A 27,783-nucleotide genomic window follows, 5' to 3' on the forward strand; every position below is an offset into this window, starting at 1 on the left:
CCCCGGGATAGAGTGAAGAGGAAAGCCCAAGCCAGGCGGCCCTCCGCCTCACGAACAGGTCGGAGGTCACGGCGAAGGAGGCCGAGTGCTCCTACCCGCTATTGTTATCGCAGCCATCGGGCAAAGGAGACCACAAGAATCCCCACAGTATATATACCGCCAACTATTTGATAAATAAAAAAGAGTATACCCATGCTCTCTAGATTGAGCCTGGGTGAGCTGCATGTGAAGCGGGCACGTTTCCACTGAGCCCTTCAACAGCTTTAGATAATCGCTTTGAAAATTCGTTTTACGAGACCCAATAGGGGACAGCTGCCGGCAATTTTTGACCAGGGTTGTTGTGCCGGATGCCGGAAGAATATCCACTTCCGTCTGAGAAAATGCAATAACGGCCGGTATAATACTGAGTTTCTTGTTCTTCCGGTGTTTCGTGGTAACACGTTTCATAGACAACTTTCGTGGATACACGTTTCATGGACATGTTTCGCCGACACTAACATCTCACCGACACTCGTTACCCGAATTGCACGCTACAGGGGCATTTCGTCGCGGATGTATCACTGACCGGCCGATCCGTCCACGCAGATTCGAGGCGACATTCTGCGACGGTTTATTACACAATGTTAACATTCCTCTGCCACCCTACACGCCATTTTCGGCAAAAATCTGGGGTGAATTGTTAAAAAAAAAAAAAAAAAAGTTAATCAGAGCTGTATGTAAAACACTTTCTCGATAGAACAGCGTGTCAATGAAATATTTGTCAAAGAAACGCCGTTCAATAAACAGATTGACACTGCCAATGAGAGGCGTCTGCCGGCAAAATTTCGGGGAAATTATTTTTTTCCATCTGCCGGGAGAATAGACAATATAGCCTAGAATTTCTCCGTTTTGTGTTGGCTTTGCGATCTTTTCAGCTGTATAGAAGCTTAGTAGTACCTCTTCACATTTCGAAGATCGGTTTCACATTTGGACTTGTAACAGGCTGTGTAGTAAACTTTTAGGAAATTTCAAAACAATATTTTGTGTCTGCTTTTCTACCTGTTTGCAAACACCTGTGCGAGTACATTTTGTTTACGGGTTTTCAATGTGTGTTAAGTGGGTTAATCTAGTTCGGGACGTCTTAAATAAGTTTGAGATATCCAACCTTCCAGACGGTATTTATTTGGGGCTTGAGAGCGATTGATTTCAATAAGTGTTGATCAGAGAAAGGAATGGCGCGGCTATACACTTCTCCCAGAATAAGTGAGGCGGACGCCGACTACCTCGGTATTGCATATACGAAGCCTACAGATACGTGTAAAATTGGAGGTTACGGTTCTGGTCACGTGATTTCTTGCGGAATCACCCAAGCGCATCTCACCGTCAACCAGGCCAGTGCAGAAGTGCCCATTCACATCCTTCCAAGTGATGTCCAGGGAATTTCACTGCTTGTTGGCCAACCGTTTACGGATCAGCCCCACATTACCGTTGTAAGACGTAAAAATGTTCTACGAATTTTCGAAGAGAAAGAGTGTGCTGATGATGAGGACGACCGACTTAGAGGCATCAACGTCCCAAACCTTCCACCCCGTCGTGCCACGTTATGAGCAAAGGAGTCAACGGTCATACCCCCCGCGTACATTCGCATTGTCACCTTATCAGCGGGAGGCGAAAAAGACGGCGACGTTTACGTCCATGCCGAACTTCGCATGCAAGAGGGTAAGGAGCATTGCTTGCCCTTCTGCATTATCCATGTAGACGAAGATGGGACTTCGTTCTTGCCAGTCCTAAATGTTTCGGATTCCGCTATTCATGCTACGCAAGGAAAAGTGACTGCACGAAGCTCTTGGTGCCACGAATAACCCGAAACGTCTTGCGACCACATTGTATCTTCGAAATTCCTAATACCTTTTAGACCAGAAGATGTGCGCTCGGGAACCACATTAACACCTGATGAATTCAAACGACTTCTTAAGTTGATCAATGTCTTTGAGTCGGGAACCGCAAACAAGGCTGAAATGAAAATTGATATCGCAGAAGATGCGAATCCGGTATCTTTTCGACCATATCGTCTACCGTACAATCAGTGACTGAGAGTAAACAAAGCTATCGAAGAGCTGAAAGAGGCAGGTATAGTTTGCGGCTCCTCGTCCGAGTACGCCAGTCCGTTGCTTGTTGTGAAGAAAAAGACAGGCGAGGAACGTTTGTGCATTGTATACAGAGCACTCAACAGGGTCACTAAGAAGGACAAATACCCGCTTCCCTTGATCGAAGACCAGTTGGACCGACTACATGAGAAGCGCTATTTTACGACTCTTGACTTGACGTCAGGGCATTATCAAATTCCGATGTCTAAAGAATCACAACCGTAGACGGTGTTTGTTACTCCCGATCGACACTGCGAGTTTAAAAAAATGCCGTTCGGACTGACCAACGCCACAGCGGTGTTTAAAAAAAGTATGAATGTGGTATTGGGATCCTTGCGTCACGGACTGGCTCTAGCGTACATGGAGGATAATCTCATCCCGTCGCGGGACTTCAAAGAAGGTCAAAGAAGGTCTTGATCTAAGTTCTTCGAGAAGCGAGACTGACACTTCGCCTGAGCAAACGCAAACAATAAACTACCTGGGATTCGAAATCGAAACCACAGAAATCAGGCCACGTGAATGAAAAAAAAAAAGAAAAGAAAAACACTGACTGACTTCCCATCACCGAGAAACGTCCACGAAGTAAGGCTGTTTATTAACCTTGCAACGACAGCTACTTTAGGAGTTTCCTGAAACACTTCGCAGCGCTAGCCGAACCTCTGACAAGGCTTTTGAAGAACAATACTTCTTGGCGATGGACCGAGGTGAAAGATTCTGCATTTTCTTTCTAGAAAGTGTGTTTGCAGGAGAGACCAATTCTGGCCCTATACAACCACCAAGCCCCAACGGAAGTGCACACCGATGCAAGCAAGAATGGTTTGGGGGGCATGTTGCTGCAGCGTCAGATAGACGGACAATTGCATCCCGTAATTTATGTGAGCCGTCAGACATCCAAGGCGGAACAAATGTACCATTCCTACGAGCTTGAGGCCCTCGCAGTCGTTTGGACTCTTCAGCGGCTTAAGGTTTACCTCTCCGGTGTCGGCTTCACGGTAGTCACGTACTGCAACGCCCTGCGAGGTACCTTTAGTAAGCGCGATATGTTGCCGCGGATACATCGCATCGTGTCTAGAATGTATTCATCACCAGGCACCGATAGGCAGAAAGCCTAGAATGTTGCATTCCGTTGAGAAAGTTGGCCTGCCTTTTCACACGATTCATATTGATCATCTGGGACCATTTCCACGAAGCAGGCATGGAAACACTTATATGATCGTGGCTGTGGATTCATTTACCAAGTTTCTACTGCTGAGACGAGCAAGAAACACTCGCGCACAACCAACTGTTTCGTTCCTGAAGAACATCGTTGGCCTTTTCGGCCCTCCAGCAAAGGTATTTACAGAAAGAGGTGGACCTTACACAAGCAACGCGTACCGGAGGTGTTGCCGTCCACTAAACATTGGGCCTGTGCTGAACCCTACTGCAAACCCGTGAGCGAATGGACAAGTGGAGCGGTACAATAGAGTTGTTACTACATCACTCGCCACCTTGACCACTGACGTTGAAGGCAGGAATTGGGACGAGTTGTTGGAAAACGTTCAGTAAAGTCTCCACAACTTTCCAGAAGGCCACTCGTACGACGCCCTTCCGGCTGCTGTTCGCTTACGTGTCTAGAAAGTTTAAGGGAAATTCCCTTGAAGGTGCAGTACGGGGCAAAACCAATGTAGCTGAAACTGAGATGGCGACAAAACGACAGGCGGCCATACACGTCATTCGTACAGATCAGGAAAAACAGCAACGTCGCTACAATAAGAAGCGGTGCAGCGCTTCGACGTTCGAGCCCGGAGACATCGTTGTGGTGGACAGAGAATCACTTCCAATAGGACATTCAAGGAAGCTTTTAAAAAGTTTGAAGATCCCTACATAGTAACAGAGAAGCTTCTAAATGACACATATCTTATAGAAGATATTCCGGGCCGATCAGTTACTCAGCGTTTCTACACGTCTACGGCCCCGATTGATAAGATGAAGCGTTACTATGCCTTCGACTTAGACAACGAACCCGATCATGACGACTGCAAAGACGAAGAAGACAATTGAGTAAATTTTTCACAGGATGGCCGAGTGTTAGCATCCTGCTGAGCACGAGAGATCAAAGAGAGACGAGGACGACGAAGAGCACCCGCGAAACGCGCAACGATACGAATGCTGAAAGCTCTGTACATATAAAATACTTTCTACCTTTTGGCAACCGAGTATTTGACGACTAACACACGAATGTAAAAAGAATTGATGTCTTCAATAAATGATCTTGAAAAGTTGCAGCATAGATTTAAAATCCATGTTAAATGCTAAACTAGAAGAATTATCATGTGAAGAACACTCATCTACAGGAATATTCCAGGAGAGGTTATTAGCTCGATGAACACCGCAATATTAATAGAAGGGAAGAGAAGAAATAATAGAAATATTGATGTTGTAGGAACGACAGTTGTTATCGTGACGGGGGACTCTCATAGGTCTGCATTTAGAAATGTTTAGTTCCGTGATCTAGTTAGTCTGCACACCAATGAGTAACATTATTAATATCCGTTTGAAGGACAAAGATATCAAAATTGTTAACAATTGTTTTCTAAATAACACAATCGTCAGCATACGAACTTGTGAAAGAGGAGGCACATGCATTAAAGTCGTTAATATAAATAAGACGTAATAGCGGGCCAAGAACGGAGGTAACGTGCGGGGCTGATGAACCGGCTCCGGTAGCCTGAACAACTTGAGTACGGTTTGTTAGAAAATATTGTAACAAGCGAGTCCATTATAATGTATGTTTAATTTACGAAGTTTATAAAACAGAAGCACTCGAGGAACGTTGTCGAAAGCTTTAGAAAATATAGAAATATGCAGTCCGTCCTTGAGCACCCGACAAGAGTGGCGTTAGGGTAATGAGTGAGAGTTAGAAGTTCGGTTCCACCAGGATAAAACTTACGATGCCGTGCTGTGCAGAGGTGAAAAAATAAGTTTTAATAAAAAAAGTTAATAAAACTGAAATGCATTACATGCTCAAGAATTGTGCACATAATGCTACTTAAGTAGGTATGACGACCATTTAAAGAATTATGTTTACCATCTTCTTTGTGCAGAGGAATCACCTTCCACTCTTTTCTTAGTATATGCATTCGAAGAGACTGGGTAAATAGCTTGGATAGCTTGGATACTGTGGTATAATTTAGTATTCTTCCAAAACTTCGCGTCATTTTTATCGACTCCTGGGGTAGTTGATGCTTTAAGGTTTCCAATAATTTTCCTAACACCTTCACCGTCCACAATAACTGGAAATATTTGCATAAAATCACAAACTTTAGGAAGTTAATAGCTCAAGCAAGCGGGCATTAAAAAGAACTAGAACAAAATTATTTCAATATATAAGGGAACAAATCATCCGGTACATCCAATCCGTCACTATTATTGGTCGTTACATCGGCACTGGCAGTGGGATTAATAACATCACAAAACTGATGGGAATTATTTACTACCATGAATGGTAATGCACCAATAAAAAAATTAAAGACGTTTACAACACCCTGTAACGCCGAATTAGAGCACAGCTCTTGAAGAGGAGGGAAGGGTACTGAGGGGAGAGTATACCCCTCCTGCCTTCTCCTCATCCTCCTCCGCTTCATCCTCCTCCTCGTCCTCCACGTCCCCTGTTCCTCTTCCTCCTTTACCTCCTCCTCCGCCCCTCATCATTCAAGCTCCTCCCCTCCTCCTCCTCCCTCTCCCTCCTCTCCTCCTCCTCATCTCTCTGCCTCCCCTCTTCCCTCTCCTCCTCCCTCCTGCCCCTCCTGCTCCTTGCTCCTCCCTCCTCCCCTCCCCCTCCTTCCCCTGCGGTACATTATGGAAAATGTGGCGTCACTCGTGACGCCACGGGGGTCCCGCGCGGTGCATTATGGGACATTTCCCATAATACACCGCGTGGTTACGCCGACACCGACGGCGACGGCGATGCCGACAGCGACAGCGACGGCGCCACCGCTCAAGCCGGAAACCGGCGCCTAAGAACTGCGCTCTAAAAAAGTAGCTTTCGCTTCCTCGACTGCTTTTTCTATTAATCGGCAGTAAGATGATATGCTGCCCAGCGTTGATCGCATTGCGACCGCAAATCAGAACGAAATATTCATTTTTACATTATTTTCAAAGTAACTATCTATCAAGGAGATTGATGTGAGGATTATAATCGTATGAAGGGGCACATCAGCAGTCATAAGTGACGCAACTTTTTTTTATATATAGGCACCGGTTATTAGGGAGTTTTAGAATAGCACACGCTAAAGCTTTGCGTGCGCAAAGAATAGCGTCGTCGCCACTGCGCATGCTCCGAACGCAAACCAGCTAGTTTTGCGCTTTGCGTGCGCAATTTTAGCGTGCGCTATTTCTCGGAAATAGCGTGCGTACGCAAAGGGCCTTTGCGCTCCTCTAAGGAGGATTCGTGATGAGAAGTTGGCTAAAGCCAAGACGAGCACAGTTTAAAAAAAAATGGCGGCCCCCGGGACCACGGCTGCGGTCGCTTTGGCGGCGTCGTGAGCGCGACGTCGGCGGCATCCTCGCGACTGCGATTTTCAATACGGGACCACGGAACGACATTGCACTCTGTTTGGAAAACCCAGTAGGGTGGGCAACGATCACCGGAAACTTGATGCTTGCGACAAGCGAACATTTATCGGCGAAGGTCAGTACACTCTTGCCGAGGCGACGCATGCGGCGGACATGACCGGTCGACCGCTCGCGTCGCACTCTCACGTTTACACAAATGTAAAATTGCTACTCCAGACCAAAAATCTTGTTTTTTTCTCAAGTTGCAGCATTTCCTGTGTGAAATAAAAATCGTGACTGTATCTTGGTGGCGTTTCAAGAGCGAGATGCTTGGGCTTTTGCGTCGCGGCGGAGAGACGCTATTCTAAAACTCTCTTGCGTCGCGTGCGCTAAAGCAAGCGCTAAATTTAGCGCTAGCGTGCGCTAAAATTGCGTACATTATTCTAAAACTCCCTAATTACTGTCTTTACAGAGGCGGTGCACTTTTTCGATTGAAGAAAGATCAATCTCTAACCTACCGAAGCACACATATATTGCAGCTTTCATATTCGCAATCGAGTTTTTTTTATCCGCATCAGAAAAAAAGAAAAAAACGATTTCACCGGCGCGCTCTGCTTCCTGGGTTATCACAACGTGCCCTCAGCTCCGCTACCGTAAACAGCTGACGCTATTTTTGGCACAGACAGAGTGTTTTTCGTAACGCCGACCGAGTTCATCCTTGAAAGCACTTTTTCCATAAGAGTAGCACGTGTAGTGAAAGCAGTTACCGATTCGTCGGTGACACACTGTTTTATTGTTAACTCTCGAACTTCTAGAGGAATATTGTCATCGCCTGTTTTGTAGTGTCTGAAGGACATCAAAGACATTACTAAGTATCTCTTTTTTGGCTTTGTACATGGTTTTGTTTCCCTTTTTGCCTGCGTTTTGTTTCTATATTCCCACCGAGGAGCAAAAGTAGATATTCAAGGTGGAACGCCTAAGCACACAGGTTTCTGGGAGAAACCTGTGTGCTTAGGCGTATGTATATATATATACATATTTTTTTTTTGCTGTCCTCGGACGGCTTTTTTTCTTAGTGTCTTAGTGTCGTGGTTAAAGCTGCTCAACCTTTCAACCTTTTCCCTTCTTTCTGTGCTTACTTCTCTGGTTGTGGGCCTACTTAAGGATGATTCAGTCTAATAAAAATTTCAGCGATGTTTGAAGATTTGTGTTTGTGCCTCCTGATTTTCGCCCGCTCCCGGGTTACCCTGTTAATTTTAATATGTTATAGTAATAAAAATTGTTAGGCCTGGATGGCACACAAACAATGTAAAATACCTTGATTGACGAGCAAGCTTTCTTGAGAATGGTGCTTGCTTGCAGTCGTGCAGTCTAGGTTAAGGAAAAACTAAAGAAGTATCGCATAATTCTCGCGATTCACATAAAGCTACAGCAAATTATTCCTGATTAGCAGCTAGATGAGTTAATGGTTCGAAAGAACTGCTCGGTTGCTTCAACCCTCACCTTTAGCATTCTAATTAATATTTCTTTGATACGGTTGGATTGATAAAGAAAAAGGAAATTCATTTTGCTGTTGGGCAGAGAAGGTTTCAGTTCAGCGGATATGTGGAAGTAGTTTTCCGCCGTGGCAGGTAACCCGACAGTTTGTGGCAGCTCTCTCGGTGCGGAAAGTAACATTGCAAGGTGTTTTCTTTTTTATATTACGTGAGTCAGCAGTCAAACCAGTGACTCCTGCTAAATATTGTTCTTTTGATTGTAGCAGAATAACTGAAATTGATTTAATTTAAAACGCACGTCCATCGGTGTCAGAAGAGGCACTTTATTAGTTAACTTGGCTTTTAGCCTCTCGAGGCGTTGTAAATACTATTGAAATCAAAGGTACGCAAAATATTTAGGTGCGTTCAGGTAAAGCGGCAGTTGTTGTTTTCCTTTAACACAAAACTTAAAATAAAATCGGTTTATATATAACACGCTCTTTTTTAACTTAGTAACCTTGGAACAAGGCGAAGAAGAGGTGCGGACCAACACGAAACTCTGAAGTTTAGAACTTTAACGGTAGAGCGAGGGGGTATGTTTTTTTTATTATACAAACACAGCTGATGTGCCGGTTTAGGAGTCATTTTTAATACACTGCTTCATTCATAAATCTCCCACAAGACACGCAGTGTCCCCGTTATGTCGGGTTGCGTGAGCTACGCCCAACTCTCCGAAACTTTGTTAAGCAACGAAACAACCATACAACAATCACTGTTTTCACGTTTATATCAAGATCTCGTTGGGAAATAATTTGAGCTTTGATATTTTGTCACAGATTTATTCAGATTGTGTCGCTTAGCGTCCATACTTTTGTGTTCCTTTTTTCAACACAGACAACAGCGAGGAAGAGTGCCGAAGCTGCCAGCTGTATTCCGCCGTGAAGCATGTACAGGCCGTCGTAACTTCCATAAAGGTCTCTAAAATAACCTTGAAAAGAAATAAAAACCAATATAATTATAGCAGTCTCGTGATCGAGTGTTCCGAGTGTTCTTACACTAGTTTTGCCGCGTAACACGGTATATAATAAAAAACCTAACTATTTTTCTTTTATACTAAGTTTTACATGACACGTCAGGGAGGGCCAGAAATTGTCCAGTTGCAGAAGGCTTCTCTTGTTTCGTCTTTACGTTCTACAGCCCTCAGCAAAAACCGCAGCTCGCGGCTGCGGCAGATGCGGGGGAAGTGTGCGTTCATATCACAATATAGAATTGAAGCATGCAAATATCTATACACAGTGTTGATCTAAGAAACTGCAGCTACAACAATGAATTAGCAAAAGTCAAATATACGTGAAAGAACGAAGCATTTTATTTTGTCAAACTGACGAAAACCGTTCGGAACTCTCTACAAACACTCCCGACTGTAGATGTACCCGAGATCTGACCAGCAATCAACTGTAATAAGAAGCTTTGCGAGCATCAACAACTACATAATTGGTATAGGCAGTAAAATTTACCATAACAAAACATGAACGAATATGCCAAGTTGTAAGATAGTCTCACAATAAAGAAAGGTTAAGTTTGTTTTAATTCAATATTTTTTTTTCTTCTCAGCCTTTTACGTAATCTTTTTTGAAAGAGGACCCTAGTGATCAATAATGAATATCAAAGTAAGTCGCATTGTTAAACTTCAAACCACCTCTCAAGCCATCAAAACACTGTAGGGATTATGCATTCAAAAAGCTATAATCGTAAAACAGGTTTGGATTCATCCCAGATTGTCGTGGCGGTGGATTTTATACTGAATCAAAAACACAGTGAAAATGGTATGGCATTATTCGCAATAAATCGTAACGAAAGTAAACAACGAACTCGTCAGTCGATACAAGTCTACCTCTAGTCCTAAGTAAACACAGATCTACTTACCTGTAATTGATGGACTGCAGAAAGTGAGAGGCAGTAAGACCAACCCTGAGAGCCCATAGCATGTTGAGATCCATTGGACACCGATGTAGTCCGCCATAAGGACGCTTTTCATAGATTGCAGACATCCGTAAAAGAGGTACACGCTCAAGCCCAGAATAATTATGTGCACACGAAGCGTTGCATACGGCATAGCAATCACTGAACATCCCCATATAAAAAAGCTCGCCATAACTAAGGTACTGCGTCTAAAGCATCCCTTGTCCGCCATAAGTGGAAGGAACAACCGTCCAACGAGTTGGCTGCAAGATCCGTACATGATGAGGGATTCGGCATCTTCAATTGACAGACTTTTATCTAGTGCGTAGTCGACCAGAGTAGTGACAAACGCAGCTCCTATAAAGTCTGTCACTACTGCCAGTGTAACAACAACGTAAAGCATAGGATTGATTAACAGCCTCAGTGCCGGACGATGTTTCTTGATTTGCTTTCCGGCAGGGATCGTTGAAGCTTGTTGGAGTTGTTTGGAATCAGCCGAGATTATCTCTAGTTTCGACGAACATTCGTCAGCTGGATTCCGCGCACCCTCACCGTTTTTCTTCAAGGACGTCCACGGTGGTTCCTTGACGAAAACACCGATGGCCGAAAGATGCATACTAATGCCTCCGTAGATAAGAAGCGTACCACAGAAGGAGTATTCCTGTTGTAAGTAGGGTAGAAGCTTGGGAAAAACCAGACCGCCCAATGATCCTCCAGAATACTTCATTCCCGAAGTTAAGCCTCTGTACTTGTCAAAATACATTGTAAGGAGTATACCATATGTCAATATAGTTAGCCCAACTCCAAGACCTGGAATAGAGCAGAAAGCAAAACGTAAAAGAATTGCATATGTTACAGTTTCACAAGTGTGTTTCAGAAGTTGTGCGCTCAGTGTGTGCTTTCCTTAGCTGCATAATTAATCAGAAGTGTGCTGGGCAGTGCTAAACAGATGAAAGGCACGAGAGCATAGTTTTTACAAAGCTACTTTTACGCGAGGCAAAAATATGCGACCGTCGGGGAGGCAGGCTAGGTTCGTAGGAAGAAGCAAAGTAATAGAATGCCTCTTTTAAGACACGAATTAACCTCCAAACTTGCTGCTGTGTTCTTAAATGTTCGCTTCCTAAGTGTGTAGTCAGTATAGAGGTAGGAATTGTTCCCCTGAAGTTAACTGATGTTATAAATCGCGAGAATCTTGCCCAGACTCGCTGTAGTTCCTTAATATGACTTCGTTTCAACCGAATATCCTTTCGCCAACCCGACAACTACACCTTGAAACAAAATGACTTGTGACTGAGCGACATTGAAAGCCGTTTTTATTATGTACTTGACTATAGTTTTTTCCCCATGAACTAAACAACTTTTTGGGTTTATAATTTTCGCAAGTTACTGTAACGTCTCGTAGCAAACACATAATAAACTCTTTTTAAACACTTTTACATAACCACCTTTAGGTCAGCGTACGTAGTCTTCTTTTGTTGTGCTTGTACATAAAACATTTCAATGGTAATAAAAAACACCAATTAAATTACGGAGAATATAGATATTACAATGATTCGCAAACACATTTTACTGAAATCTACCAAATCAGAGCATAGGTTCAATTGGACACGTAACCAAACATTCACAGTGGTCGGTTGGCCCACCACATGCAGTCACCTTTTATCAAGACACCGAGTTAGTTTTTAAACGACGAGAGAATAATTTATTGCATTCTCGGTTATAGTTGTTAATTAATGTAAATAAGTTAGGGAACGAGCAAACTATTGCGCAATCTCGATCACATCAGGCGTTTGCATGATTTACAATCCGAAAGGCAAAATGAATTCGTTCACATGATTTACAATCCGAAAGTGCCCTTGAATTTGTAGTATCATTGCACGAAGCCCCTCAGTTATAAAACAAAAACATTTTTGGAGGAGCAAGATTATAAAAAGAAGAGTCCTTTCAGGAGTTATAAATGAAGGTACGGGTTTAAAATGCTTGTCATAGTATAGAACCCTAGCATCATCTAGCCTAGTTTTCTAATTTTTGAGAGTTAGATACAGTTCTTAGACGAGAAAAAATGTCGCAAGAATTATATCATGAAGATGTTCGTATCTTCACCTTGAATGGCGCCGAAAGTCACCGTCATCCATGCCATGGTGGGAACAAATGCAGATGCCACCAATCCTGACCAGGTCAACAGCGCTCCCAGTAGAAATATCTTGAATAGTGATACTCTCCGTTGAAAGAGTGCCACAAAAATAGCTACAAAACAAAATGCTGATCACATTATCTGCTTCTGTACAAGTGTGCTTCCCATTTATACCAGGATTTCCAGTTAGTCTCGTAGAGGGGAGGTGCGCGAGTTTGGAACAGAGATAAAAGCAAAATGTTTGAAAATGCACCAATAACAAGGGTTGGGCAACTGATCTTTTTAATTGACTCCCTACCCTACTAAATTTGCAGATAATTAAGTAATAGTGACATACATTTCACCCTTGCTAAAGGTTAAGGCGCGTATGTCCTGCTCAGATGTAATGGGGAATCTCATACTTCCTGATATAGCAGATTCGATTTAAAATGTGTTTAAGACTAAAATAATTAGTTTAAAATATGAAGATCCTACTGAAAAATATTATATTAATTTATTTTTGACATGTTTATTCAACAAATTTTCTTATCAGAACATTAGGGTATTTCATTTCAGTTTAATTGGTTCCCTATAAGTTTCAGCTAGGTTGAGTGGCGCTAGGTACCTCCCGATTCGTGTGCTATTAAAATATTTTTATTTGCTCACGGCACCATTACACTTCAGGCCCTTCAGGCACCTGTATTATACACACATGTAGATACCTTACGCATAACACCACCATCAGCTGAACCTATACATTGAACGAATACACATGCACAGCACAAGAAACGTTAATACAATATTTTCGCCTTTTATACGGGTCGTCTTGAAGGTACGTATTTTAATGGTGACCATCTAGGCAGTCAGTAATGTTCCCAGCATGATGAGTTTTTTGCAGTAATGTCATACCTCTGAGATTATTATCTTGGACGGCTCAGGGGATGAATCTCTTAATAAAAAGTAAACGCCCATACTGTAATTATTTAAAAGCCAATAAATCAAGCCGCTAAACTGCGGTTCCAAGCCACGTGTTTGACTTCCCGCGCGGCACCGTCGTATTCTGAAAAAAAATTATATGAATTTATTTCTGATTTGTTTATTGGACCCATTTTCGTATCAATTGGCATATATTGCATATCAGCTCTTGTATCTCGCATATCAGTTGTTGGATATTGCATATCACTTTCATATATCGCATATCAGTTTTTTTAAACTTCATATCAGTTTCACATGTCGCATAGCAGTTTTTGAATCTTTCACATCAGTTCTTATCTAGATTCATTTTTTTTCAGTAGGGGAATTACTAACCTCTAATTCACATTAAAAATTAGAAGTTATCACATCACCAACTTAAAACCTAAACGACAAACATAGGAAAGTACCGAACGTGTTGGTAAGGTTCATAGAGACACAAAAGAATAAACACATAGGGCGGACGACAGAGCACACTATAATTTAGCAAGCAACAAACAATAATGCAAACGAACCGCGTTCCAAAAGACGTAAGCAAACCTTGGGAGAAAGTGATAAACGTTTGCGAAGGAAATGGAAATTCCAGAAGGAAAACGAGAATAAAATACAGGAATTGTGTGTTTGTAAATCCAGATTACAAGCTCATAACCTATCACAATGTCAGTGTGTGACGCAGACTCATATACTCATGATGAATAAATTCAGCTATTGTCTTCGTCAGTGAAAGTGATAGAGTAGATGAACTGTTGCATAACCTAGACGCTTCAAAAATCTTCGATTATTTTTTTTGCCTATTGTTGTTTATGGCCGAACATGTGATGACTGCACACTTTGTTTTCGCGATACCATAGTTCTAAGGGTTACATGAACAAATTTTGGTAGGAAAGTCATTGGGTCACTTGTGGGTGCGGTGTGCAACAATATTTCTGTTCCATCACTCTCATTAAAGGAGACATCAGTCGAATTTTTAAGCTTGAGTTTTCCAAACTGCTTTACACATCGACGTGTTGCTAGGGGTCTTAAACGTGTAATCTTTCTTTGCAAACATATAATTCTACAATTTTTTACCGTTGTCCTGTTTGCATTTTTTTCCTTCATCAGTTTTTATATATTCTTTTTCCATGATTTGTTAACGCCTCTTGGGACCTGTTATTTTTCACACGTGTTCGTTTCTAGCTCAAATATATTATGCTATGTACACCGTCCTGTGTTTATATTCTTTTGCGTGCATATGAACAAAATATTCTATGTGTAGCGACATGCTACAGCGAGCAAAGAAGACGAAGTTCACCAGCACGAAAAAATACCACCACTTGCACGCAGGAACTCGCTTTTGCGTGCAGTGGGTGATATTCGTGTCGATGGACAAGAAAACACCCGACCAACCAGTCATATACAGCTTCATTATAATATATGCTTGTTATAGATAATCAAACAGCATGGGTGTACCAACTGGGGGGGGGGGGCGGCAAGGGGGGCAAACAGTGGCCGGCGGCGCCCACAGAATACCAAGGGCACCGCCCCCCGACCCGCGGGGGCGTACTTTAACCCGCAGGCGATACAAACCCTAGCAACGGCCTTCACGCCGGATTGGCTCCCGATCGAAATGACCATCAAGAAAATCTGATGGTTCATCAAACTTTCTTGATGGTCCATCAAACTTCTCTGATGGCCCATCAAACTCCCCTGATGGCCCATCAGGCCCCCTTGATGGCCCATCAGACCTCCTTGATGGCGCTTGATGGTCCATCAAAGCCTCCAAATAGACCATCAAAGAGATTTTGATGGTCCATCATACTTCCTTGATGGCGTCTGATGGACCATCAAAAGTGTTTTGATGGTCCGTTAGGGACTCCAAAGGCAGCTAATAGTCCATCAAACTTCCCTGGTGGACCATCAAAAGCGTTTGACGGTCCGTCTGAAGTTCATAACGGCACTTGATGGACCATCAGAAGTGCTTTGTATCATCAAAGCACGTTGACAGGGTATACTCTGGTACCTACACGAATTATATTATGCAGCAGCTCTTATATGTGACGACAATATCCGATCAGTCATGGGCGTCCTTGGCTGCAGTGACTCGGTCGTGTGCAGGCTTAAATCGATCGCATGTATATGTGGTTCGTGGAGATAGGCGCTGCCGCCGTCAACATAGGCAGCGGTTGCAAGGCGAGTTTCCGAAGCGGTATCATAATTTAGTGGTAAGATGTCTGCCTCATACGTAGCAGACTAGGGCTCTATCCAGGGTGTGGGATAACAGCTATTTTTTTCCCTCGAAAATTTTGTTTTGTCGAGGCAGTTGGCGATATTTACGACATTTATTTTATACGATTATCAATGAAAAAAAAAAAAAAAACGAATGTTCCGACGAAACGTTGCTGAACTAAATCGTACGGGACTCTATTTACGGAGGTGCATGGGGGACAGCGGGGCTTGGGTCGCCGGCTGGACGCCGGAAAGCGGCGTGTACGGGAAGGGGAGGGTGCTAATTGGTTTAATATTTTTTTTTGTAATTAGCAGCCGCACACTGTCGCCCCGAAGCGGCGTGAACGCAGGCGGGAAGAGGGGGGGGGGGGGGGGGTTAACGCGCTTCGAGTGATACACGCGCCGTCCGAATCCGGAATTTAGATTCTCTCGAGTTGCCGAGCAGCCAATCCGGCCTGAGCGTCATTGCTAGGGTGTCTTTCGCCTTCGCCGTAAAAATTAGTGATGGGCCGAATCTGCCGAACTTCAGATTTGGCAAAGTTCCGCACATGCCGAAATTTAGAAGGAAAGTTTGGCAAAGGTTCGGCGAAAATTCGGCAAATGTCTGTGCACGCGGACGAACGTAACGGGGTCATGGATCGCAAATAGACGCCGCGCGGTCGTGCGGTTACCATCGTACAGTTTAGTGCAACCGGCGGTTACGCCGAGGTGAGTAGGCGACACGATAACTGTGCGGTTGTGAGCTTGCGCGAGTGTGGTTCTCTTCAATATTTTCTGCCTCAAGAACAGAAGATCGACCAGTAATTTACGCAGTCCACTGTGCAAGTGACAAATGGTGCGGTACATTCTGGATAACGAGATTTTCATTTGACCTTTCCATTTATAAAACGAGGTAGTTGAAACATTGACTCACAACTGAAAATTACGCTCAGCGTGCGCAGCCCAGTGCTGCCAAACGGGGCAGAGCCATGAGGGCTGGCCAGGATGGGATGCAGTTGGCGTCCTCGTCATAATGAGATACATGTTTTCCCTCTTCTTTTCTTTCATTTTTACGTACTTTCTGTAGTGTGTATTTGTACATTTATGTCTGTTTTGTTTTTTTCACTTGTGGTGGCGGGCTGGCAGGCGCTCTGCATACGTGTTTTCACCTACCTGCCTAGCCCCGCACACCACCACATGGGCCGCCTCCAGTATGTGCAAATAAAATTAATCTTCTTCTTCTTCTTCTTCTTCTTCTTCTTCTTATTATTATTATTATTATTATTATTATAGTTCCACAAGGTTCAGTTCTTTCACCATTGCTTTTCAATATTTATGTTAATGACATGAGTTTATCTGTTTCAAACTGTACCATTCATCAATACGCAGACGATACTCTTTTGCTGACGAGCCATATCTCATATGCCAGAGCAATGGGTTTGCTCCAAGACTGTACCTCACAGCTAATGATCTGCTTTGCGAATAATCTAATTAATATAAATATTTCGAAAACTAAGCTCGTTTGTTTTCACAATCCCCTTAAAGTTGTTGACCTTAATATTCCTCTCTTGCTGCACACGTCTCACTGTGTCCCATGCCAATGTGTTCCAATTTTTTGTTCATACACTGTGAAGTACCTAGGAATCACATTCGATTCAGATCTCTCCTGGAACTCACACCTATCAAAACTCTGTTCCAAATTAAGAAGCGTTTCCTGCCTATTATACCATATCAAGACATTCCTACCTTTTAATCTCAGGAAGCTGATAGCCCACTCGTTTGCTTATGGTACACTCCGATACGGCGTAACAGTCTTTGGCAAATGTTCTGGATTGTGGCAGGCCAAGATAAATTCAATTCTAAAAGGAATCTTACGGAATGTTCAGTATAAACCGGCATCCTCAGGTCACAATCTCTTTAAGGCTTTGTCCATGCCAAATCTGCAATCTTTGTTTTTTGAATCAGTCGTGCTTGAACACTACTGGAAGGATGATTTTAAAGCTCTTCATCCGAATGTGAGACAATTACGAAAAATATCAAAGTCTCTTGTTCCCGCTTACTATACACGTTATGGTAAGAACATGCGGTCGGTCTATGTGCCTCAAATTTTTAATTCCCTACCTCCCAGCATATGTGACTTTACCTCAAGAAAAAAGCTCAGAAGAGCGCTTTGACATATTGATATGACCGACGAACCTTTGTGAATATTTCATAATTAGTTCTTACGACATTTTCTTTACCAAGTGCGTTTTTTTTATTGTTTTATGAGTTTTATTTTATTACTATCATTGTATGACAACAAAGAAAGTCATCCAGATCTTCAGTGTCACAAAAACTGGACACCAATTTCTACTACTTACAATGGCGAACAATGGCGAAAAGTGGCGCCAGTGCATTGTGTGTGTGTGTTTTTAATACTTTTCTGACTTAAATTTTTTCTTTAGAAAGGGAAGGGGGGAGGGGGAGCTTTAGTATGCAGTTGGAACTGCTGTAAAAACTTAGTGATAATTCTGCTTTTTCTTTTTTTATCTAGAACTGATTTTTTATTTTTATTCAATTTACATAGCTGGTTTTGCCGCACAAGCCCATGATGGCTTTGGCGAACTTGCAGTTTGCCTCGATTATGTTCTTCCGTCACAAATAAATTTATTATTATTATTATTATTATTATTATTATTATTATTATTAATTTAACAATCCTGATTTCGGCTCACAAGAAGTTTGTGCCAAGACAGAATAATATTGCTTTTTAGTTCATGATATTTCGCGATTTTCATGTATCGGCATAAAACTAAACATAGAACTATTTATCATGCTCGAAGTTGCACATCCGACGTTCCTAACTTTCCCCATCTTCCTAAACGTCCGTGTGTGTCGTAACATCAGAAACCAGAATTTTAAAGGTTAAAAACGGCATGGAACGCACAGTTTCATGCAAAGCGGACGTCAGATTACTCAAACAGAAAAACATGCATATTTACAATATTGTTATCTCTTCTGGTGAAGGCTCAGCAACCGTTGCATTCGTCTTCACGCACGAAACGGTGACTCCCAGAGAAAGTAAGAACGCAGTGATTGCCTTTATTTTAACAATGTAAACACGCTTGCAGGCGTGCGCTGATGAAGCCTCAAAGTCAAAACTCTTGTAGCGTGATTCGTGACTGCGCCGGCTACTACCCAACCTCGTTGTCACGCCACTCTCTGCAAGCAGACACTAAAATTGCCAGGAAGCACACAAAAACGACACTGATACAATTATATTGTAGAATATCACCTAATTTGGTAATAACTGTGTCAATAGGCACTACATGTTGTATTTAAGCGTTAAAAAAAAGTTTTTGTCAGAAAAAACTAAATATCAACGTTAAGTCTGGTAACAGTGTATTTCTGCCGAATCTTTGCTGGATCTTTAGAAAAGTTCGACAAAGTTTGGCTCCGCTGAATCCCAAGATTCGGCGCCGAATTTTCGATTTGGCAAAAGTTCGGTCCATCACTACTAAAAATATACGACCGGGGGAGGGGGGCGAGGGTCTGGTCCCCCCCCCCCCCCCCCCCCCGCACTCAAAAGCAAGTTGGTACGCCACTGCCAAACAGTTAATATTAGTGAGTAGCCAGAACTGAAAATTCCATACACCGTAGCAACCCATGCATCCTAGCACTCGTGTTTCCCGCCTGAAACAATATGAAAAACGTTGTACTGTGTTTAAAATTGTCCGACGGTGAACCTTGTCCGCAGTCGGTCTCCCATTAAGTTGGACCGCAGCCAACGCCACAATTCGATGAATCCAATGAACTCGCGTCAAAAATGCATCGTCACGGCGCTCACAAAGCCCTGCGCGGATAACAATTTGATCGTCCACATCCGAACCGGATCCACAGACTTCGTATCGGCATCCGATCTGCATCCGCATACTTTGAATCCGTATCCGAACCGCATCCGCAAAATTTGGAAATGTATCCGACTTTCAATCCGCGCATTCATTGTACATAATAAAATCATGCATTAATAAACTTTAAAAAAATCTCGATGGTACCCTATAAACCTTTTGCTTATCTTTCTACAAACACTCTTCGTGTAAGAATACGGTAAAAGTCATTTTATCGAGTTCTGTTTTATCATATTTATAAAATAAACGATCGACCTCCCAGAGACACTTCGCATCGCTCGAAAGATGATCGCAGTTATTAGATCTGCTTGGGAGTCCGTGACACTGACGCTCTGACCAGTATACGCGCTCAAAAGGAAGATTATTTATATTTATTTTCCTTTTTGCTTTGTAAAACCCACTTCAAGCAGATGCATTATTTTATAAACATGAACATTGTCAAAGGACAGACTACTAACATTGTGTCATCTTTTTTAGGCCAAAGAGTAAAATTGGGAGGATGGCGTTCACTCGCAGCACCAAAATTCTCGTAAGGCGCGTGTACACCACTGGGAAAATATCACAATATTCAATAATGGCAACACCTCCAATCGGTCACAGTTAGAAACACGAACCCTCCACTGCATGTTCGTAACCATATACTTAAAAAAAACTGAGTGCCAACTGTCGAGAAAAATAAAACGCACACACACGCAATATTTCACTTGTCGAGGCTGTTGTGTAAACGAAACAGAATATCATCAACTCGGACGGATTTAGACTGGTTGGCCCCTTTCAAATTAATACTCGCTGGTGAGAATTCTCTCTTCGTTGGTGCACTTGACGCTGGGATGGAATGCACAAACTGCGCTGCAAGATTGAGGTACGGAAACTCGTGCTGGCCCAAGGTCGACCACTTCGAAGGATCGAATTCAGTCTCCTCAATATATACTTGTAGGCGAAGAAGCCACCTGCAGGCGCCTAATTTCTTGTGGTCGCTACGTTTCAGTTTTCTTTGCCCGAAGAACGTTTTCCGATCTTTCCCTGCCAAAGAAGAACACACTTCCCGGGACGACGGATGCTCCTGCAATCTTTGTTTTTTCTAGGAACAGTATCTTTGGCGAGATAGAACATTATAAAGCAATCTTTAGTGAGAAAAAAAAAAAGCTTTATTGACGTAAAGAGCAATTTTCTCTCCGATTGCAACCTTTGATCTAAGAGAGTAGTTTGTCCCCGCAATACATTCGATGATGCACTTCATAGTATCACTCATTCACTCTACATTGTATTGTCGCACACGTTTATGGACCGCCTCTGCAAAAACGGATTTGGACCCGCGGATATCCGCATCGGATGCGCATCCGCAATACGCAAAATCTTATTCATTTTTATCTGAATCCGCCAGTTTACTTCGTATATCTGCGGATATCCGCGGGTAATCCGCGGATATGCAGGGCCCCATGCAAAAAGTGAGCAAAGACGACGAAATACGCCAGCACGAGAGAACATTACCACTTCCACGCAGGAGTTCGAGATGACTGGACGATCGGTTTCGCAGTCTAGTGTCTAAAACATTTATTACTTAGGCTCTTCTGTAAATAATATAAAATATACATTTTTTATCTAACACGAATAACTCCTTGCTACAAATGCCTTGGCAGCTGCCAGCTGCTCAGTGGTACATGCAAATATTTTAAATTGTACCGATTTGAGCGATCTAGGGAAACTGATGATCTGGCGACGTACCAGCCAAGTGAGACAACGCCGTTATAATGCTGACGGGCCAGGTAGCAGTTTCCCGGTTGACGTCGAATTGCTCCATGAAACCCACGTAGAAAAAGGCGGAGTTAGTCTGAGATGCAGTGGCAAGAAAGGTAACCAGGAATCCCAGTGCGGCTACGTGCCAACAGGTGTCAACTCCTGATTTTTGTTTCTTCTCGTTCTTACTTTTCAGAGGGGTGCACATTTTCACTCCTACAAATAGAAAAGTAGAAATATTAAGTCAGGAGACATACCCCACACGCTCATTAGTACGTGTATGACTTCAAGATTTCGGTATAATTTATTGGGAAATTTTGCGCATAATGTCAGGTTTACTATGCTCGAATTCAAGATTACTTTTATAGGTTTTCTTCCCAGTGTACATGTTCCTCCCCCCCCCCCCCCCCCCCCCCAGAAAAAGAACGGTTGAAGAAAGTTTTAGATACTTGCAAGCGCTAAAATATAAAAAAGGCAAATAAAATTGTTTTTCCCAAGTTAGTTCCAGTATATAGCATATAATTTGTTCTATCAGCTTCAGCAGTGGAGTAGCTCCCGTTCCGCTGCACCTCTCAAAATGCATCTGCCTCCTTGCCCCTATTTAGTATAGTACTTAAGGAGATTTAAATGCTACGTTTAATTTACGAAATAATATAAATCCGCTGAAGCCGGCGGCGGCGAGTATTTCATACAGTTACGTGTCTATGTATGCCCGGGGCTGGTCGCCCTTTGGGTTTAAAGGCGGTAACCCATTTTGAACCACAGAGACAGATTACTTACTCGCTCATGAGTTTGTTTAGCCCTTCGACATATCCGCACGGCTACATTTGCGTAGAGCACACGGTGGGCCGATGACTGTATTCTACATAGAGCATACACTGAATGTCGAAACTCAAAGAAGTCTTGACTCGAAATCTCAACTTGCGCAGGGACAATGTGCATGTCATCTTTCTTTATATTCATCCTTGGTGGCCGCAATAACGCAAACCAAGATAGTAAGGACAATCCTTTAATACGCAAACGTTTGTTAACATTCCCGAATTTACCTCACACAACTTAAAGCCATTGACAACACCGAGGCGGCATATCTTAAAATACAGGTCACCTTTCATATCTTAAACCGAAATGTTCGAAGTCACGTGCTCCTCATTTGATATGTCTTGAAAGAACAATACAAAAATCGCTCACCTTGGTTAAATACCGAGCAGTTTTGTTTGATCCTTTGATCTTTTGCCTTGCTTGCTGTCGCGCAGTTTTCGTTATACAGGAACTCAGCAGTAGCCGCACAGCTGCCGTTGTTGGCTTCATCCTATAATGAAGGGAATATAAGGGCGGAAACCAGCTGGTTTAGAGTAACCATGAAATAAACCCCGAAACTGCAGGCAAAAATGGACACCTACACTAAAATGCCTCGAACACAGCTGATTCTTTTTTTTTTTTTCTGGAAGGTGCTTATAAAAACACTTTTAAAAAAAAAACAAAAAAAACGAGAGAGGGAAGCTAATGCACATTCTTTCCCCAAGTAAACAATAAAATGCAGCACAAATTATAGGCTGAGCCGCATAACTCCCTTCGCATCACCAAGTACAGGTCGTTCAAAAAAAAAACGGAGAAACAGTTGCGAATTGTGTATCAGGGATTGTATATAAGATACCATTTGATTGTGGACTATATTACATCGGACCAACTAAACGATGTTTAAATGGTCGGCTGACAGACCCCAATATATGTATTAAAAAAAGGAACCGGTATTCGGGAACTATTCAGACATTTTGCCGAATGTAACAATTGTGTGCCGCTTTAAAGTTTAACCTGAGTGAAATTACGGGAAGAAAACAACCACAAGCGCTTGATTAAAGAGTCATTGGTAATCTTAAACCATGGAAACTGGTGACTTTGTGAGTCCAATGTGTTTGTTTCCGAGAAGCTAGGGTGACGTGTTGTTCTATGGTTCACTTTGGTTTACCAGTCTTATAGTATTACCACTACTAAGGAAGGATGATAGTGTTCTGTTAGCGATCGTTCAGAGTAAGAAAGAAGGTGGGGAGTCCCGACGTCTTTTGTGTTTTCAGCGGGTCACTGTGTTTCATTCTTTGGGGGTTCAAGCGCTAGTTCTGTTGTACGACGCCAAGGTGACGTGTTTTGTTGTGATCCACTCCGTGTTACCGGATATAGTAGTACGAATACAGGAGGAGGGTCTTGTGGTCGATTAGTGAAGGTTTAGAGTAAGAGGGGAAGGGTTTGGCGACGTACTTTCGTCTCTTTCTTTGGCTTTCTGCATTGTATTGCTTACTTGTGGGAAGAAAGTGCATTGGCTTCTCCCTCTTTTTTTTATTTTCGTAAAGGTGCCAAAATAAGCCCTTTTTGGAAATAAAACAATATCAGCTGTGATCGAAACATGTTAGTGTTTGTGTCGTTTGTTACCTGCAGCCTTGGGGTTTACATCATGCTCATCCTAAGATGATTTGCCTTTCTGACGTTGGAGCAAGTGTTAAGACGCACCTTTACCCGCGATTCGTAGCGGCAACCGCATGTTGAGTGTTTTAACAGGGACGGAATTGCTCGCGCGGAGATTCCTCGCATTAGACACTTAAACCCAGAAATTCGTCCCAATTGAGCATTTTCTCGGAGCGCCGCAAAATGCCCGGCGCGTGCCCTATAATATTTTAACGTGGGCGTATTTAGACATTTTCGATGATGCGCAGCGAGGTTCTAATTGTAGACATCTCTTTACAATCAATACTAAAAAAAAAATTAATTACTCAAACCATTTTTACCCAAAATATTCAAAGCTAATATATATATATATGTTTTTTAATGGACCCTTCGACGCAGATGACGGCCAAATCAAACACATATTTGTGCGACGTGTAGTCCGGAACGATTTCTTCCGCGTTTAGAGAAACATATATTTATATATATCAGAGGGGATGTCATTGGGGGGGATTGCCTAAGCCGTTTTAGAGCACCTTTTGGAGCAGCCAAAACAGTGTTTTGGAGCAGCAAAAGTGGCTTTTGGAGCAGATATTCTTAGAAAAATAAAAATATATGTTTGCAGTGCTGGACAAACGAAGGACACTTTGCCTGCCGCAATAAACAAATTATAGTCAAGTTAAACCACCTGGGAGTCTTTCAACATGTAACTTAAATGCCAATGGCATGACATATTTTGCAATGCTTTAGTTAAATGATACGTATATATATACCCGCTATAGATAAATAAGAACCAACGTGCACGTATTAAAATTTATTTAAAAATGACCAGCTTAGTAGTAAATAGCACAGCATTAGGTTGTCTAGTGATAAAATAAATAAAAGCAGTCTCCAACTGATGAAACACGTGACTACAGCAGTACACTGCGAAATTGTCGCGCTAGCGGAAATGGCTCTTCGATCGAAACCATGCCACTCCGCTCAGTCGCAAACTGGTTCCTAAAATTGGATGCAAAATGTAACTGTCTAGCATACGACAAGAAACAGTCCAGAGGCACGTGCTTTCCAGGCAGGCCGGCGAGGTACAAGCTAAACACACAGAAAAAAAAAGAGCCTGAGCGCATCGATGCAAGACATCGCGAGCCAGTGTCAAAAAGGTTTTGGAGCGCTTTGTGCAACGACCTACTCGACCTCGAGACAAACGAGCGCGCTGTGCGGGTTCAGCGTGCAGACATTGCCTTCTTTGCATTAGCTCACTTCTCTTCACCAACTTTTTTTCGCGGCAGATTTTTTGCGTACCGGGGTCCCTGCCGAAAGAACACCTACCGAGGGAAGCCTAGGTAATCAATACTTTGACAACCAGTCTTTGAGTTAAAGAGGGATTTTTGTAGTAACATATGATTTTAACAAGAACAAGAATGTTGATGAGCATGCTGCGGTACTTACTTTTATTTTAGAAAGCGACATACCTGCAGCGACGTGGGGACGGCAACACCCGACGTCGCGAAACTACGGTGACTGGAAGGCAGGGTTCAAATATAGTTTTCCCACGGCTGTTGCTTTCGAGAGCGAGTGCTTCAGCTCACAAAGTAATTCCCGCCGCGCAACAACGTGATTTCGTTTCATAGCATGACGGCGTGGCTGGTATACACCAGCGCGTTAGTGTCGGAGCGTCCGCACACGCCCGCGTCTATCGTTAAAAGAAAAAAACCAATACGCGAGACAACGTGGGAGCGGAACAAGACATAGCGGGAAAAACCATGCAAGACCGGATGAACGATTGGTGCAGGGTACTTTGTGTCGGGCAAAGGTGTCGGGTGGTCGCTTGCGCCACCTAGTTCGCGCGTGATCAATTACGGTTTTTAGTTTAGTTTCGGCTTAGAAAGGCGATCAAAATTGGTCCTTTGGCGCAGGCTTGGCGCAGATTACCTATATGTTGGCAAAATGTATCATTATGTAGCAGAGTTAGCCTCTTGGCGCCGTTTGGCTCAATATATATATATATATATATATATATATATATATATATATATATATATATATATATATATATATATATTGTTGAATGATGCAGGTCGGCGCGTAGAGGACAGGACAAGTTACGACAGAAGAGGGAATGATTTACAGAGGTCGAGCCTTCACGTGGTTCCTGGCCCGGGATGGTCGTGCACGCCCCTGCTCCATCAGCATCTTCACCTAACTACCAGTACTCCCTTCGAGGAAAACTGTCGACCCGGCCGGTGAATACGAAGACATATGTCACACTTACAAGAACACACACATAGAAGAACGAAGGACAGATTCCGGCAGCGGGTTTGGCGATGAAGACGGGAAGATCTTTGGAGTTCGGTCTCTGTCCGCAGCCTCACAGACCTTTGCACCAGCCAGAGCAGTACGACGGTACGGTGGGGGCTGGTGGACTCGCGTCTGTAGAAGCGTCAGAACGCCGTGGGCTGGGGAAAGAGGCGGGGGATTCTGGGTCGGCTTTGTCTGTTTCGGGCTCGTCATAGCATCTGGGCGGGTGCTGAGCGAAGGAGCCATGGGCCGATAATGGTCTGTGTCTGTAAATGACCGCTACGAGGCCGGATGGCTGGCTGACAACTGCAGCGATGTGTGATACAGGTGATGAACATGCATTCGCACCCCCATCATACTGTTAGGATGATGCTGTCGGCAGGATAAAGAGCAGGGCGTGTGATGACATCAGATAGAACGATATATAATTGCCAAACCAACAAGCGACTGAAAAAAAAATTACAAACATTTATGCTGTGGGAACCATGGGGTTCCCCCTATCCCTATCTAGGCCTAGCTTCAAGCAGGCCGTGGGAGTCGTCGTCACCAATGGCGTCGGCCTCCCAGATACAAGGAACCACGAGGCCGAATTCCCCGAAGGGGCCGGTTCTCCCTTGCCCATTTTGGCTGAACGCGGCCAAAATGGGCAAGGAAGAAATATACAGTTTAATACAGTTCGCGGAAAGCTCGTGTTACGTTTTTATTTGCTGCTCTTCTGGCTCCGTACAATAGACTTAGTGTTCTCGTTAAGCCTTAATGAGCTCAATTTGCTCGATTCGTGGCCGCCATAATGAGATGCAGGTGACGGCGGAACTTTTGCTTGAAAGGGACAAAAGTTTCTCCCTTTCTGAGGGAACATATGTGTCAAAAGCGTTCCTCCATTTAGGGAGGACTGTACTGACCCTTTTTTGTAAGAGGGCGGGGCGGCCTGGGTAATTAGTGCTGCAAGGCCGCGTCGTAAGATGGTCGAAATAATGATGTTGTGTTTGGGGCAGAGAAACACCTTGACTTTTCCTTTCGGCATATCAGATACAACAGCTTCCATGCGGCGTGCTAGTGTGCGGCGGTGACGGGAGGGAGTAGTCCACTGGCCTGTGTTGTTGTCTATCGAAATCGATGGGGTCGTGCGTGGTGTCACGGATAGGCCTTGGGATTCGTCAGGAGTCTTGTCGCTGTGTTCGCGCTGTCGGGTGTCCTTCGTGAGTCCTTCAGTCGGTGAAGAGCAGTCTTAGTTCATGACGGAGGCCACGGGAGCCTGCGTAGCTGCCGGGCGGCGGCCGAGTGGTTAGGACAAAGTGAACACTGCCTCGCTTGCCGGCGATACTTCATCTCCAAGCGTCGAGATGGTAAATGAGCCGTTGGAATGTTCTTAGGAAGGTGCCAAGACGTGTCCGAACTCACTGTATGGAAAAGTCAAGGGAGGTTGGGTCGTTGATTTCAGGAGGGAGCGATTTCAAAATTATTGTAAAATCCGAAATAATGGATCTACCTTTCCGAAATATTGGGTGCAGGTCTCAATTTACCTTCGACGGCTGTGCACAGTAGCATTCCGAGCGAAAGGAGTGAAGTACATGCCTTTTGAACCGCCGCTGTACTTTCAGGCCCAGAGCTCGGAGCACTCTTCGCCTCGTCCCCCAACCCTACCAAGCAGATATCGCAAGGAACGCTGTCAAACCACTTAGAACACGTCAAAATAAGCTTCTGCTTTTGGAGCAAAACATGTAGCAAATAAAAACATAACACGAGCTTTTCTCCAACTGCATTTATCGCCGAACTCGGCTTGTCGCGCAGGTAAGAAAACAATTTCGAACGCTCTCACTTTGTCTTCTTGTTTTCAACAACGCGATGTTAAACGGAGACAACCGAAATCCGGCCACTGCACGCGCATGATGACAATGCAATTAATGCAAAGGTTCAAGCGAGCTGAGCAAGATTGACGATTATAGTCCCCGGAGTATCCAAGCGGGACAAAGGACAAACACACATTTGTGTTTGTCTTTGTCCTTTGTTCCCCTTTTCCAGGGATTATTACCGTCATTCTCGTCCAGCTCGCTTGCACCTTTGCA

The 27,783-nt window shown here is 43.5% G+C and overlaps 1 protein-coding gene across 1 annotated transcript; it reads right to left on the reverse strand.

Annotated features, from left to right (window-relative positions):
• Positions 1-8,976: 8,976 nt before the first annotated feature.
• Positions 8,977-22,292, reverse strand: LOC120846649 (monocarboxylate transporter 12-B-like). Its single transcript, XM_042290205.1, has 5 exons — positions 22,178-22,292; positions 20,978-21,205; positions 12,200-12,343; positions 10,061-10,906; positions 8,977-9,122 (listed from the first exon to the last, which is right to left on the reverse strand). The coding sequence occupies exons 2-5, from the start codon at positions 21,195-21,197 to the stop codon at positions 8,977-8,979; spliced, it is 1,356 nt and encodes a 451-aa protein (XP_042146139.1). The 5' UTR covers positions 21,198-21,205; positions 22,178-22,292.
• Positions 22,293-27,783: the final 5,491 nt, after the last annotated feature.

This window comes from Ixodes scapularis, unplaced genomic scaffold (assembly GCF_016920785.2).
Source record: "Ixodes scapularis isolate PalLabHiFi unplaced genomic scaffold, ASM1692078v2 PGA_scaffold1__304_contigs__length_218370807, whole genome shotgun sequence".
Lineage (NCBI taxonomy): Eukaryota > Metazoa > Arthropoda > Arachnida > Ixodida > Ixodidae > Ixodes > Ixodes scapularis.

Bases quoted from the DNA above. Each gene is read 5' to 3' on its own strand.
- LOC120846649 (XM_042290205.1), bottom strand. From the start codon at position 21,197: ATGTGCACCCCTCTGAAAAGTAAGAACGAGAAGAAACAAAAATCAGGA. The intron at 12,344-20,977 runs GTACGTCGCCAG...TTTGTTTTGTAG, and splicing joins GGCGTTGTCTCACTTGGCTG to CTATTTTTGTGGCACTCTTT. The intron at 10,907-12,199 runs GTGAAGATACGA...GCTCTATTCCAG, and splicing joins GACTTTCGGCGCCATTCAAG to GTCTTGGAGTTGGGCTAACT.